This window comes from Cannabis sativa, chromosome 3 (genome assembly GCF_029168945.1).
Source record: "Cannabis sativa cultivar Pink pepper isolate KNU-18-1 chromosome 3, ASM2916894v1, whole genome shotgun sequence".
In the NCBI taxonomy this organism is placed as follows: domain Eukaryota; kingdom Viridiplantae; phylum Streptophyta; class Magnoliopsida; order Rosales; family Cannabaceae; genus Cannabis; species Cannabis sativa.
Genome location: NC_083603.1, coordinates 2,619,917 through 2,633,166, shown reverse-complemented (window position 1 = coordinate 2,633,166; position 13,250 = coordinate 2,619,917). Strand labels below are relative to the sequence as shown.

The 13,250-nt window shown below is 33.0% G+C and overlaps 2 protein-coding genes across 3 annotated transcripts; both read left to right on the top strand.

Annotated features, from left to right (window-relative positions):
- LOC115708679 (uncharacterized) lies at positions 1–2,695 on the top strand. 2 transcript variants are annotated; one of them, XM_030636662.2, is made up of 6 exons: positions 1–186; positions 375–453; positions 823–1,740; positions 2,013–2,078; positions 2,167–2,365; positions 2,451–2,695. In XM_030636662.2, exons 2-6 carry the CDS (start codon positions 451–453, stop codon positions 2,522–2,524), a joined length of 1,260 nt encoding a protein of 419 aa, XP_030492522.2. In that variant the 5' UTR covers positions 1–186; positions 375–450; the 3' UTR covers positions 2,525–2,695. The 2 variants fall into 2 exon arrangements, with proteins under 2 accessions (XP_030492522.2, XP_030492521.2); XM_030636661.2 differs by having other exon boundaries at positions 11–186; positions 2,010–2,078.
- A 1,757-nt stretch (positions 2,696–4,452) lies between these two features.
- Positions 4,453–11,325, top strand: LOC115711498 (transcription initiation factor TFIID subunit 5). The gene is made up of 19 exons (XM_061112925.1): positions 4,453–4,700; positions 5,570–5,651; positions 5,747–5,825; positions 6,013–6,110; positions 6,208–6,264; positions 6,948–7,035; positions 7,123–7,232; positions 7,723–7,830; positions 7,949–8,100; positions 8,316–8,426; positions 8,518–8,587; positions 8,711–8,750; positions 9,006–9,164; positions 9,275–9,351; positions 9,725–9,841; positions 10,057–10,322; positions 10,412–10,507; positions 10,682–10,754; positions 10,846–11,325. Exons 1-19 carry the CDS (start codon positions 4,519–4,521, stop codon positions 10,897–10,899), a joined length of 2,019 nt encoding a protein of 672 aa, XP_060968908.1. The 5' UTR covers positions 4,453–4,518; the 3' UTR covers positions 10,900–11,325.
- Positions 11,326–13,250: the final 1,925 nt, after the last annotated feature.

Below are 13,250 nucleotides of genomic sequence, written 5' to 3'. Positions count from 1 at the left end.
CTTCCTTTCTCTCTCTATGAATATGATCGTGCAACCCACTCTCTCTCTCTTACTCTTATATCAGACAAACTCAACTCAACTCGGAATCTCCATAACATTACCATTTTTCATAGATCTCAACAACAACACCCTTTTCCGTACAATTAATCTCCCATCAATGGATCTTCATACCCTTTTCCTTTTAAGGTTCGATTCTTTACTTTTCTTCTCCTCTGTACAATTGGGAAATCAACCTATTATCCATTTAACTAATAAAAATCAAATCTTGTTTAGCTCTATACGAAAAGATTCAGTCTTTTTATGTTTTTCAGCTGAAATGAATGAGTTTGAAATTGTAAAGATTTATGTTTCTAATTGGGTACATTTGTTTTCAGGGAAGTTTAGCTTGACTACTCTTGTTGTTCTTGTTCTATGTTTTTGTTTGAAGATTTGAAGTGATACCACCAAAATATGGTGAGTTTTTTTTTTTAATTAATGAAGTTTTTTTTTTTCTCTGTTGTGTTATTATTGCAGTCTCAGTTAGAGTATATAGTATAGTTCAAATGGTCCCCAAATACTAATGTGTGGTCCTACATAGTATTTGTTATGTAGCTTTATGTTTGTCCCCAAATGTTGTATCTAAGATTAATGAGGGACCCTAGTTTAAAACAAAAACAAACATAAAGTTGTAAGCTTTTGTAGTTACTAAAATTTGTAACATGAAAAAGGTATCATTTTTGGTTTCATATTGTAAGCTTATTATGTAACTAATGATTGGTGAGGACACATAGAATGTGTTTCTAAATTTTGTTGATTTGGAACCCCCTCGGTTGTTTTGTTTAGAATCAAGGGTTTTGGGTGGCAAAGGGTAATGATGGAGAGATGGCATATGATGATTCTTCGAGAATCGAGTTGAAGAGATCTCAACAACAATGGTTCGTGGAAGGCCATCCCGAGGTAGAGCTTGTTCCCAATAAGAAACAAGCTATAGAAGTTCCCAATGGTGTTCATCATCCCTTTTCGGGGATGTTAAACACAAGTGCTTGTGTTTCTCCTTGGAGTAGTACTCCTCCGGGTTTTCATTCGTGGTTATATGAACCCGAGACAGCTAAGACTGTGGGGTTTGATGGCTTGGGGAAAATGAATTTGGAGAGAAAAGTTGAGGAGGATTCATTTGGTAATAATGATTCCTCGTTCGGTTTGTCAATGCCTCATGCCCTTGATGATCCTAGATCGAGTGTTACTTATGGAGGGTTAAGGAAAGTTAAAGTGAGTGAGGTTAAGGATTCTGAGAATCCTATGTTTGTATCGATAGGACAAGCTTATAGTAGGGACACTGATAATGATATCTTATCAGATAATCGTTTTATGTCAGCTGATCAAACATTCAACAAGGTTGAGGAAGAGAGTAGTATATCGACGAGTCATGCTTTCAACTCGGGACATTCCTTTAACAATGGAGAGAGTACTATCATATCATTTGGAGGGTATGATGATGATAGACTGGTTTCGAGTTATGAATTGCTGATGGCTCAAAAGATGGAAGAAATGAATGAGAAAAAGATTGCTAACTCAAATGCTGAAGTACTCACTACTTCCCATTTAACTAATTCTGTTGCAGAAAGTGTATCGAAAAAGAAAGATGATAACAAATTCCTTAAGAAGACTCAACCGAACAATTTCCCTTCAAATGTTCGAAGTTTGCTATCGACTGGTATGCTGGATGGAGTGCCTGTGAAGTATGTTGCCTGGTCAAAGGAGGTAAAAAACATTACTTTGTTATAATGCCTTTCTTTCGAATTAGCTTATTAAGAGGGGTAACTCAAATGGTCGGGGCTAAAACTCGAGTAACTCCTGAGTACCTACATAACATTCGGTACTTTAAAATTAGCTTATGTTTAGAACTAAGAGGGGTAACAGAATTGGTAGGGGCTAAAACTCGAGTCACTCTTGGGTACCTATATAACATTTGGTACTTTAAAATTAGCTTATGTTTAGTGACATGTATTGGCTCTTCCTATGCATATTAGAAGGAGCTTCGTGGCGTTATAAAAGGCGCTGGATATCTATGTGGCTGTCAGTCATGTAATTTCACTAAGGTATGCTTTGATTTAAATTTGTTTCTTGAGGGAAGTTTTGAGACCGATCGAGCTATGAGTTTTTAGATGACTGCTGATTTCATTGTAGGTGATCAATGCATATGAATTCGAACGTCATGCTGATTGCAAAACAAAACACCCGAATAACCATATTTATTTCGAGAATGGTAAAACTGTCTATGGGATTGTTCAAGAACTCAGAAGTACACCTCAGAACATGTTATTTGATGCCATTCAAACCATTACCGGTTCGCCTATCAATCAGAAGTCATTTCGTCTTTGGAAAGGTAAGAAAAACTACATGTCATTCGAATTGAAAATCGTTCTAAACATGATAAGTTAATGAGGTCATTTGATTTCCTTGTTTTACAGAATCCTTTTTGGCTGCAACTCGGGAACTTCAACGAATTTATGGCACCGATGAGGGGAAGAAGCAATTTTCTTGAGCAAGTTTTGCTTAAATTGTAAGACAAGGGCATGATGATGTCTTCTTTCCTTTTTCTTCTTTTGTGTATAGAAGTTTTTTTTGGCTATAATTTGTTATAACATTTGTATAATGAAATGGTATAGTTCTTAGCTAATATTGAGGGAATGAAATTTAAAGCTTTCTCTTGTTTCATATTATTCCATTGCTATATTTCATTAGAACTGAACGTTTTATAACATATAATTTCGAGTTTGTTATCGGAGAAATTTAGACAACACCAAATATGCGAGTACTTAAAAAATATAATATATAATTATATACAAGTATGAAAATATTATAGAATAAACACAAAATATATAGTAGTTCAGTAGAAGTTTCGAGTTCGGCCTGCCCAATCCACTCTTGAAAAGAGATCTCTTGCTTTGCATTTTTATTATTCAGATTAGCCTAGTACCTTTTGAATGGAGGGAGAAGTCCCTACTTATAGATAGTATGTAACGTTTGTCTTAGTTGTACTTTGAATGCTTAACTTGTAATTCACACTTTTTCTTATTGATACTGCAATTTCTGCAATTTCAATAAATATGTGAGGTGTGCTTTCTTTGATACAGCAAGATTACTTTCAGTTAATATTGCGAGGTACCTTTAATATCGCGAGTCCTGTAATATTGTGAGTCACTTTAGATACTGTAAATTCTCTATAATAAAGTCTTTCTGGCGGGGGAGGGAAAATTTATTCCAATAAGAGAGGTTAAGATTGTTTAATGGATAGCGTTAGGTCTTAATCCAACCAAACCAATTAAAATTATTGGGCGAGTTATTTTTTTTTTTATTATTTTCTTAATTAGACGGGTCATGTTTAAATATTTTTAACTCAATGTATACATTCGGTGGAAATATGATATAATTTGACCAAACCGACCAATATACACCCTTATCTCCAGTATGTACTAACGAAAAAAAATTATATATGATTATTACTAATTTGTCCCTTCTATTTATTTTTCCTCACAATTCATAATATGTATTCTCACTTCGTCATTGCTCATATGCGAACTTTTTAGGCTCGTCAGAAAATTTTATTAGCAAAATAACTTTATAAAAAATTTTGTTAATAAAATAACTATGAATAGTTGCACAAACAATCAAAATTTACTGTGCGATCATAAAACGATTATATATTTTTATTTTTGACAAGAATTATTGATATTTTACTTTGGTTAAAAAAAGAAAGAAATGACACATTTTAAATTCTTTTGAGAAATACGATGACACATCTAATTAATTCTAAATTATTTGGAGATAAGTTGAGGAATATATCTTTTTTGTATCCATTAATTAGAAATATCCTCATATTATATTTTATTAAATATACCCACTTTTATGAGTGAGTTGCCCTAATATACTTTCACTCTTTACTTAAGTCTAACATATAATTTACATTAACTTAAGGAGTCTAATAGGGACATAATTTATATGGGTATATCTTAAAGAATATAAAAATGAAGGTAAAAATAAAAACAAGTAAAGTTAAGTGGGTATAATGTAATTTCCTCAATTCAATTATTAATGAGGAAATTACACTTTATACCTTTTTTATATTGTCCTTTTATATTTTTATCCTCTTTTTTAAAGTTTATTATTTTTACTTCTTTTTTTAAACATTGTACCAATTTTGCCCCTGTCACTTCAAGATACTCTCCATGTGACTCTCTTATGTCAGGGTATTTTGGGTACAATATATATAAAAAGAGGTATGTTTCAAATAAATATAAAATTATAGGTAAATTTGATTAATTGATTAATAAAAGAGGCATTTTTCAACATACCCATTATTAATTGAGTATTTTTCGAAATTCCATTTAAATGGGCTTACGGTTAGATTAAAAGGCCCAAAGCCCAAGCCCAATTTCGAACTCTCTTCTCCCTCTTCCAGTCTTTCCATTTGTTTCTCTCTCTACACCATTCAGAATTTACAGAGAGAGAGAGAGAGAGAGAGAGAGAGGTTTAGCAATGGATGAAGAGAACATACTGAAATTCGTGACGGAATATCTGAAGAAGAAAGGGTTCAAGCAAACCGAGCACGCTTTCCAAGAAGAACTTCACCAACAATTGCCTCTACTTCCCAATTCCTCATCATCATCTACTTCACTATTTGATGCCGATATCGCCAAGCAGCTTCTCTCCTTTTCCGAGTACACTTTCTCTCATTTTCATTTCATCTATTTTTATATTTTTGTATATGTGTTAGGTGTTTCAAAGGACATACAGTAGATTTCTTTTGCTGAAACTGGTTCCTTGAATTTGCTACAATGGTGGTGTGATTATATACTCGTTTGTTTTATTTGACCTTTTTTGTAAGGGTTTTGGAAACTTCCGTGGAATTCGAGCTCTGTACTTAAATGTGAGATGGAATTACTGCTTTTTTTGGGAAAGTTAAGAGCATTAGCAAAAAAAAAAAAGTAGGGTTTTGTTTACACTACTCGAAGAGGAACACTGTTTTGTTATTGTTTTTAGTTGAAAGTTTGTGACTTTTTTGAATTTGGGTTCGACATTATGACTAGGTAGCTAACTTAACTGAAAACACTTGGGTACAACTAGGCCAGCTTAATTTGAAGAACTATATAGTGTGATCCAATAGTCTATAGACTATACCAATTAATATCCTTGTTATTCTTGCTAGGTTGGATAGTATAAATGAGTGTAAGCCTTTTGATAAGGACATGAATGAGCAAGGGTATTAATTGGTATAGATTGTTGGTCACACTATATAATTCTCCAATTAAGCTGGCCTAGTTGTGCTTGAGTGTATTGTTGGGTATCTGGCTTGAGAGGTTGCTGATTGTAAAATTATGGGGTTGTGAATAAGTTGGGGGTGATTATGATAAGTAGAATGAAGAAAAAGTTAGTTTAAACCTCGAATTTCCAAGGGTTGCTTTATAAAATGTCTGTTTACTTTGAAACAGGTTGTTACTATCTATCTTTCTAGATTAATTCATCTGTTTTTAGGTTCTGTACATATTGTAGAGTTTCTTTCTTTCTTTCATGTGCATTTTTTTTTCAGATCGGAGATTGGTCCAGTACGATATCAGGATGGCTACAGCAAATTGAGGTCATGGACTTATAGCTCCCTAGATTTGTACAGGGTAGATAATTCTCTGAGTTATATGTTTGTTTATTTATTCAATATCTTAATATTTTTGGTTAAACTGTTTTTAAGTAGCCTCATTAATGTTGACAGCATGAATTGCTTCGTGTTCTATATCCGGTGTTTATCCATTGCTATATGGATCTAGTCGCAAAGGGTCATATTCAAGAAGGTATGCTTTGATCTCTTCTTTATTTTTTTCCTGTTGAAGTACAGATTTAGTTGGTTATCCTCAACAGTCACATTTTACAAAATTAATGTTTTTTACTCTTTTCTTGTATTTTAAAAACTGTTACATCATTGCACAACTAGTCTGATGATGGATTTCAAATTTATGTAATTATGTTTTGCATTTCAAGCTCGGTCATTTTTCAATAGCTTTCGTGAAGACCATGAAATGATGCACTTACGAGACCTTCAGAAATTGGAGGGAGTTCTCTCTCCATCTCATTTAGAGGTCAATAGTCAAATACCTTTGCTCTTGCATTCCTACTCAAATCTTAAATGGAGTTTCTTGAACTTTTTTATGTTTTGTTTGTCCTTTTCTTCCTCAGGAGATGGAGTTTGCTCACTCTCTTAGACAAAGCAAAGTCAATATAAAGATTTGTCAGGTACAATCTTGGTTCTTGTTAATGGCATACTTTTCCTTTAATCTTCTTATCTTGTCGTGTCATACTGTAATGATTTACGGATCTGCTGTGCGGGTAGAGTTGGAGGGCTGCTTTGTAATTTAATTATGACCAAGTTATGAACAACCTGTGAAATTTATTAGTTTTTTTGTGCTGACTAGTGAAGATTAATTAGATCTTGAAAAATAAATTAAATTAAATGATATTCTTTGCAATAATCGTAAAATGTTTTTATGTACTATATTATCTTTTTAGGACAAACAACATACTATACTAAATTTATACATGTGATTGTATCTTTTGCTACAAGCCTACTAACTCAAGCTTTTAAGTTATAGTGTGAATATATGTTTGTGTTAATTATAAGTTGAAGTAAACGTGAAAATATAAAGTAGTATCACTCATCAACATTTAGTAAAAACACAATTTAGTAATCAAAACAAAGAAATAAAGTAACATGCGAAGTCAACAAAATATAAATGAAATAAAAGAGTGAAATTATCACATTTTAATAAATTATGTTTGTGTGAAGGGTAAATTATTAAATCGTTACACTAAGCCCAAACTATTCACAATCTTCTGGAAGGATGTCAAAACTGTTGCTTATGATTGCTTGTAACAAACGTAATCGAACAAAAAAAACTCATGATTTGTTGTCTTCTCAGTATTCCTATGAGCTTCTTCTGCAATTTCTGCACAAGTCTCAATCTACCACTGTACTTGGCATTATCAATGAACACATCAACTTTCAAGGTATACTTCTCTTCTTTTGCTTCTTATGTAACAGTGCTTGTTTTACTTGTATGCAATGTTTTATGTATGAATGTGTATGGTTTGCAGTTTCTCCTGGACAGCCCAGCTCAATCTCTGATGATGCGGATGCTGTTACACTGACTGGAAACGGCCAAGATGCTGTCAGTCAGATTAATCAGAAGGAAATACATTGGGGGGTGAGTCAACAAAGTTATCTCTTTCAATCGGGTTTGTTTTTGCTTTTTTTGTTTCGTTGCTTTGTGTGCTGAGTATTGCACTTGTGATTCATAGAGGCATGTTGGTATGTTGAATTTAAAATGGAATCTGAATGCCTTTTATATGTTTTCCCTATATGTTTGCAATACTTTGATCAAATGAATTCAAATAATTTAAAATGTGTAAAGATGAATAAGCATGTTTATATAAAAAGGGTGCTATAAGAATTCCCAACAAAGCTATACTAACTGAAAGTGTAGCATTTTTTAGAAATGCATATCAATTCCAATCCATCAAATTTTCTTTCTTTTGATGTAAACTGTTTATATATGGAGTTAACAATTTTGATAATATTTCTAATTACGTTCTTTTTTGATTGAATTGAGTGAATAAAGGAATTAGGAATTCCTATTAACTCCAATGAATAAAGTAAGTAATAGGAAATTTAAGTAGTTGCCGTATTTTTTATAGTTGCTGGAAGATTCTTTGGAAGAACGTTTGGAAAAGACTGGGGGTTTGCTTTCTGATTCTGAAAAGCCAGAAGGAGAAACTAAAGAGTCCGAGTGGGAGGAAAATAAGGTGCTAGAAATGCTCTTTTTTTCTTTTACTATCCATATCTATGTAACCTCAGTTTAGTTGTAGGATATTAATTTGGCAATCCACTCTTGTGATGCTTAAAATTAACTCATGTGTTCAGAAAAGATCAGCAGATGGCGGAAAGCAGGGTTCAATAGTTAAAAAGGTGAAAAAAGATAAGGCAACGGGAGCAACAGGGAAAGCCACTCGCCCTGAGACAAACATTGTAACTATGGCACCAAGAGTCAAACCAGAGCTTCCTTTGCCTACAATGTATTCTCTCATCTTTTCCTTCTTTCTCTTATGTAATATATACATCTTTCTATCTATTTATCTATGACCTAGGATGTGCTTATTATTAGAAATTCTGCATATTTAATGGGGTAAAGTGACATTGAATCCATGTGGGACTTCAATTTTTTAATTTGATGAGTTAATGTATGGAGAAGCTACCACTGTTTCCGTAATCTTTTATTTTGTTGCTTCAGTCCAGTTGAGGTTGAGCAGTCTATACTTGATGACTTAAGAAATCGTGTACAGCTGAGTGGTGTTGCTCTTCCATCTGTTAGTTTCTATACATTCATCAATGCACATAACGGGTATTGTCTTCAATTTTTGTTGTCTTTTCAGTTCAACATTGTCTTTTTCTTTACCCCTCAATTTCTTATCTTCATGTCTTTCTTTTTCTAGTTTAAACTGTTCAACTATATCCCATGATGGGTCATTGGTTGCTGCTGGATTTTCAGATTCTTCGCTAAAGGTTTATTTTTCTTCTTATTTTTGTTCTTTTTAATGAAAAGCTAAAGGTTGTTCTTTATTATGCGGGCACGTGGCGTGTCAATTGTTTCTTTCCTTTCTACTAAATTTGGTACGTATTATGCAGATTTGGGATATGGAAAAGCTTGGGCAACAGTCTGTTGGTTGTACGTCAATCCTCTGTTTCTAATGCGTTGAATATTCCTGTTTCATAAATTAAAGTTAAAAAAAAAGACACGTGCTTGTGTTATTATTATTATTTTAGTTTACGTTATGAATGCTCACAGTTTAAGTGCTACATTTCGTTAAAAAATTTCTGGCAGCGGTGTATAGTATGGTAGTATCTCTTTAGGTTTATTACTGATTTGCACTGTTTCTGTGTTTTGGTCAAAGCATAATTTCAAATACTGCTCCGCTATCAGCTGTTTTGCAGGGTGATGATAATGCAACTCCAGTTGAGTTTGGTTCAAATGGAGTAAAAAGACCATATACCTTATTTCAGGGGCATTCAGGACCAGTTTATTCAGCTTCTTTTAGTCCTATGGGAGATTTTATACTTTCCTCTTCAGCTGATTCAACAAGTACAGTCATCTACTCTCTCTCTCTCTCTCTCTCTCTCTCTCTCTCTCTCTCTCTCTCTCTCTCTCTCTCTCTCTCTCTCTTATTAAGGGATTATACTGTTTTTGTGCAGTTCGGTTATGGAGCACTACGCTAAATGCAAATCTTGTTTGCTACAAGGGTCATAATTACCCTGTATGGGATGTACAGGTATATCTTGCCATTTTTATATTTTTCATACGAGCAGTTTCTCTTGCATGAGAGGGTTATTATTAGTGTTGATTTGACATGCAATGATGTGTGTGTGTGTGTTGTTTTATATAATTTATTAAAAGAAGTATTGTAGGATTCAGATTTTTATCTGCTTTACTTCTCTCTCAAGAAGATCTTGCTTCTTAAAATTCAAGTTCCAATGAAATTATTATTAGGGGTATGGGTTTTACTTCTGTTATTAATATTTCCTGCTATACAATTGTTTTGATTCTTCACTGTCTCTTCCCTTTACCTGCATTAAGTAATGGTCATCTTTCCTTAGTAGCAATTTTAATCTGATAACTTCTTTGGTTATGAATTCTCGGAGCAGTATAGTCCTGTAGGACACTATTTCGCTAGCGCATCACACGACCGGACAGCAAGGATATGGTCTATGGAAAGAATACAACCTTTGCGAATAATGGCGGGGCATTTATCCGATGTTGATGTCAGTCTATCTCTTTCTCTCTAAATATGTGTTAAATGCATAATCAGATTGGTCCAAAACAGATTTGCATTAACTTAGTATATTTTTGCAACATGGGTACACTCTTTAAGCATTTGTAATAGTTATAGTTTAGCTATAAGCAAAAGTAGAAATTTTAGCCAAACGAGACCTTGTCTACTTCTTAATTCTGATCGAAGTTCAGTTATGATTTTTAGTGTGTGCAATGGCATGCCAACTGCAACTACATTGCCACCGGTTCAAGCGACAAAACAGTTCGACTATGGGATGTCCAGACTGGTGATTGTGTCAGAATATTCATTGGTCACAGGAGCATGGTGTTGTCTTTGGCAATGTCATCCGATGGTCGCTATATGGCTTCTGGTGATGAAGATGGTGCGATCATGATGTGGGATCTTTCCAGCGGCCGATGTGTTGCTCCTTTGTTGGGTCACACTTCTTGTGTGTGGAGTCTTGCTTTTAGGTGAGCGTGATCTACTGATCTTTTTAAAATGCCTCTCCAAACATAATTGAAAAACAAATAAAGAATGTGATTTGATCATCTTTTTACAGCGGTGAAGGTTCAATTCTTGCATCTGGGTCGGCTGATTGCACAGTGAAACTATGGGATGTAACAACAAGCACAAAAGTTTCAAAGACTGAGGAAATGTAAGTAGAAAAGTATTTCTTTTGTGTGTGTTTATAGATGTAGTTAACAATTTTACAGACATTTGTGAAAAAAAAAAAATGTTTACGTGAAAACAACATACAACAATATATATATATAAAAAAAAAGTGCAATTTTAGGTATTTTGTGTAAATTTTCCTTGTTGATTGAATTAGCAAAAGCGGGAATACAAGACTTCGATTGCTGAAAACTCTACCTACGAAATCGACCCCGGTCTACAGTTTGCAGGTAAAGTTTGTTACAAATTTTCAATCAAAGAATTCTTTCTAACACATATCTAACATTTTCTTAGTCTAATAATTAATTCTAATTCGTGCAGTTTTCTCGGAGAAATCTTTTATTCGGAGCTGGGGTCCTTTCCAAATCAGTATAAGATTATTTATTATTATTATTATCATTATTTCATTTTAAGTGTTCAAATTTGTTGTATAATTTCAGATTAAGAAAATTCATTGATGAAATGCAACTCTTCTAATGATGTGTACATTCATTTGATATACACATGCATTAACTACCAACTATATAAACTTCTCTTCTAAACTTGGAATGCTTGCGACACCACCGAAAAATTAGACTGAGGATCGAGATTCAGACTATTTGCCGGCCATGAGACCTACCTTTCGGCCACAGTTTAGAATGCAAACTTTTGATTGAAAATTTCATTTGTATGAAATTGTCCGAATTTTGTTTTCGGGACTTTTTTCCGATACCAACTTTCTCTTTGTAAAGTTTCATAGCTCCACTAATTTTTTTTTTCTTATTTGAGATAGATAAGTAGAGTTATTTGATTTTGAGGGGTGCTTTATTATCACGATGAGATTTTATTTATTTATTTTTAAATAATATTAAGCTAAAAAAGGTAAGAAAATAAAGAGAAATAAAACTCTGATCTGAAACACCTCTGTATATATTGTATTAATTTTTCGACACTTTGGGTTACAATTTATACGCATTCAGAATATGTTCTAAAAAGGATGAGCTGTAAAGTTTATACAATTATGATGTTTGATTTGCAAATACCAAATTAAATTCTGGTGTAAAATTCCAACAAAATTTGTACAAGGAAAAAATATTCAAGCATTGAGTTATACTTGGTGAGGTGTGAATACAAGCTAAGTCATTAATCCTTGTCATCACTTACAGTTAGTAGTTGCGTGATTATAAGAAATATCCGGTAAGCTGCATAATTTTACATCACCTGGGGAATGTCAAGTGTGATAATCTTACATCACCTGAGGAATGTCAAGTGTAATAATTCTAAGACTGTGTATGTATGAGATTATACAGTTGAAGATGACTTAAATAAAATGATTAGTACTACCTATATCAACAAAGTGCATCTTATTTTCTGGTAGTCTATCACAAAAGAACTCCACAGGGTAAGCTCTTGGGAAGTTTTTCCAAGAAGCGTGCGAGTGAAGACAAAGCACACTGGAAACACTCAGTTATTCTGCAGGACCAGTCATCAGTCCAAGAAACATTCAGAGCGACATTTTCAATTTTCTCTCATGTAAAGTGCACATCTAATTAATTCTATATGCTTTATTCTAGCATGAAAGCGAGAGCCCTATATTCACATTCGATACTCAAGCAAGATATATATCACTTTCTACTTCTTTGAACTCCATGAAATCAAATTGTCACCAATATGTCTAGACAACATATCCAACACCATGAGTCACAAAAGGCTTCAACATTTGAGATGTTTTGCTTTTTTCATTTTGTATTGGATTTGGACACTTCTTTTTATTTATTTCTTTCTTAAATCTATTTATTTATATTCTGATTATTTTCTTACACTCATTAATTTTTTCTTAAAATCTCACCCTGCACATCTTAAAAAATTGTGAAATTTCATACGGACGAAGTCAAGACTGCTGTCCATCACTTTTCTATTAGTCACATTTAGAGAAAATATAGTTTTCAAGCACTAACAATCATTTTAATCGAAGTAGTGAAAATCTCACATTTCTGATAGTTCCTTTGTGAAATGTGCCAAACTCATCTCGAAATAATTTTTTGCAATAGTCATAATGAATTTGTACTACTAAGAAGTAAATATGAAGATTGATTTCGCATTAAATTTTGTGAAAACGACCCCCTAATTCAAATATTAAAAATATTTTTCTTTTCAGGATAAATTTCAACAAGTTTTTTCCTTATTCTTACACTCATTAGTGTTCTCTTAAAATCTCACCCTACTCATCTCAAAAAATCGTGAAATTTCACATATTGGAAGCCAATACTGTTATGCATTACTTCTCTACCAGTCATGTGGAGATGAAATGTAATTTTCACGCACTAACAATTATTTTAATCGAAATAGTGAAAACTTCACATTTCTCATAGTGGTACCCCATTGTGAAATATGGTCCGGACCCATCTTTAAATATTTTTTCGCATTAGACACAATGAATTTGTACTACTAAGGCATGAATATGAAGATTTGTTTCGTGTTAAATTTGGTTAAAATGACCCCTAGTTCAAATATTGAAAATGTTCTTCTTTATAAGGTAAATTTCAAATAGTTTTTTCCTTACTCTTATACTCGTTAGTGTTCTCTTAAAATCTTACTCTACATATCTCGAAAAATTGTAAAATTTCACAAAGAAAAAGTCAAGACCATTGTCCATTACTTTTCTATTGGTGAAGTAGAATAGAAATGTATTTTACAAGCACTAGCAATTATTTTAATCGAAACAGTGAAAATCTCACATTTCTGAT

Bases quoted from the DNA above. Each gene is read 5' to 3' on its own strand.
- LOC115708679 (XM_030636661.2), top strand. The intron at 1,741-2,009 runs GTAAAAAACATT...TATGCATATTAG, and splicing joins ATGTTGCCTGGTCAAAGGAG to AAGGAGCTTCGTGGCGTTAT. The intron at 2,079-2,166 runs GTATGCTTTGAT...ATTTCATTGTAG, and splicing joins AGTCATGTAATTTCACTAAG to GTGATCAATGCATATGAATT.
- LOC115711498 (XM_061112925.1), top strand. From the start codon at position 4,519: ATGGATGAAGAGAACATACTGAAATTCGTGACGGAATATCTGAAGAAG. The intron at 8,588-8,710 runs GTTTATTTTTCT...CGTATTATGCAG, and splicing joins TTTCAGATTCTTCGCTAAAG to ATTTGGGATATGGAAAAGCT. The intron at 9,842-10,056 runs GTCAGTCTATCT...TATGATTTTTAG, and splicing joins GGCATTTATCCGATGTTGAT to TGTGTGCAATGGCATGCCAA.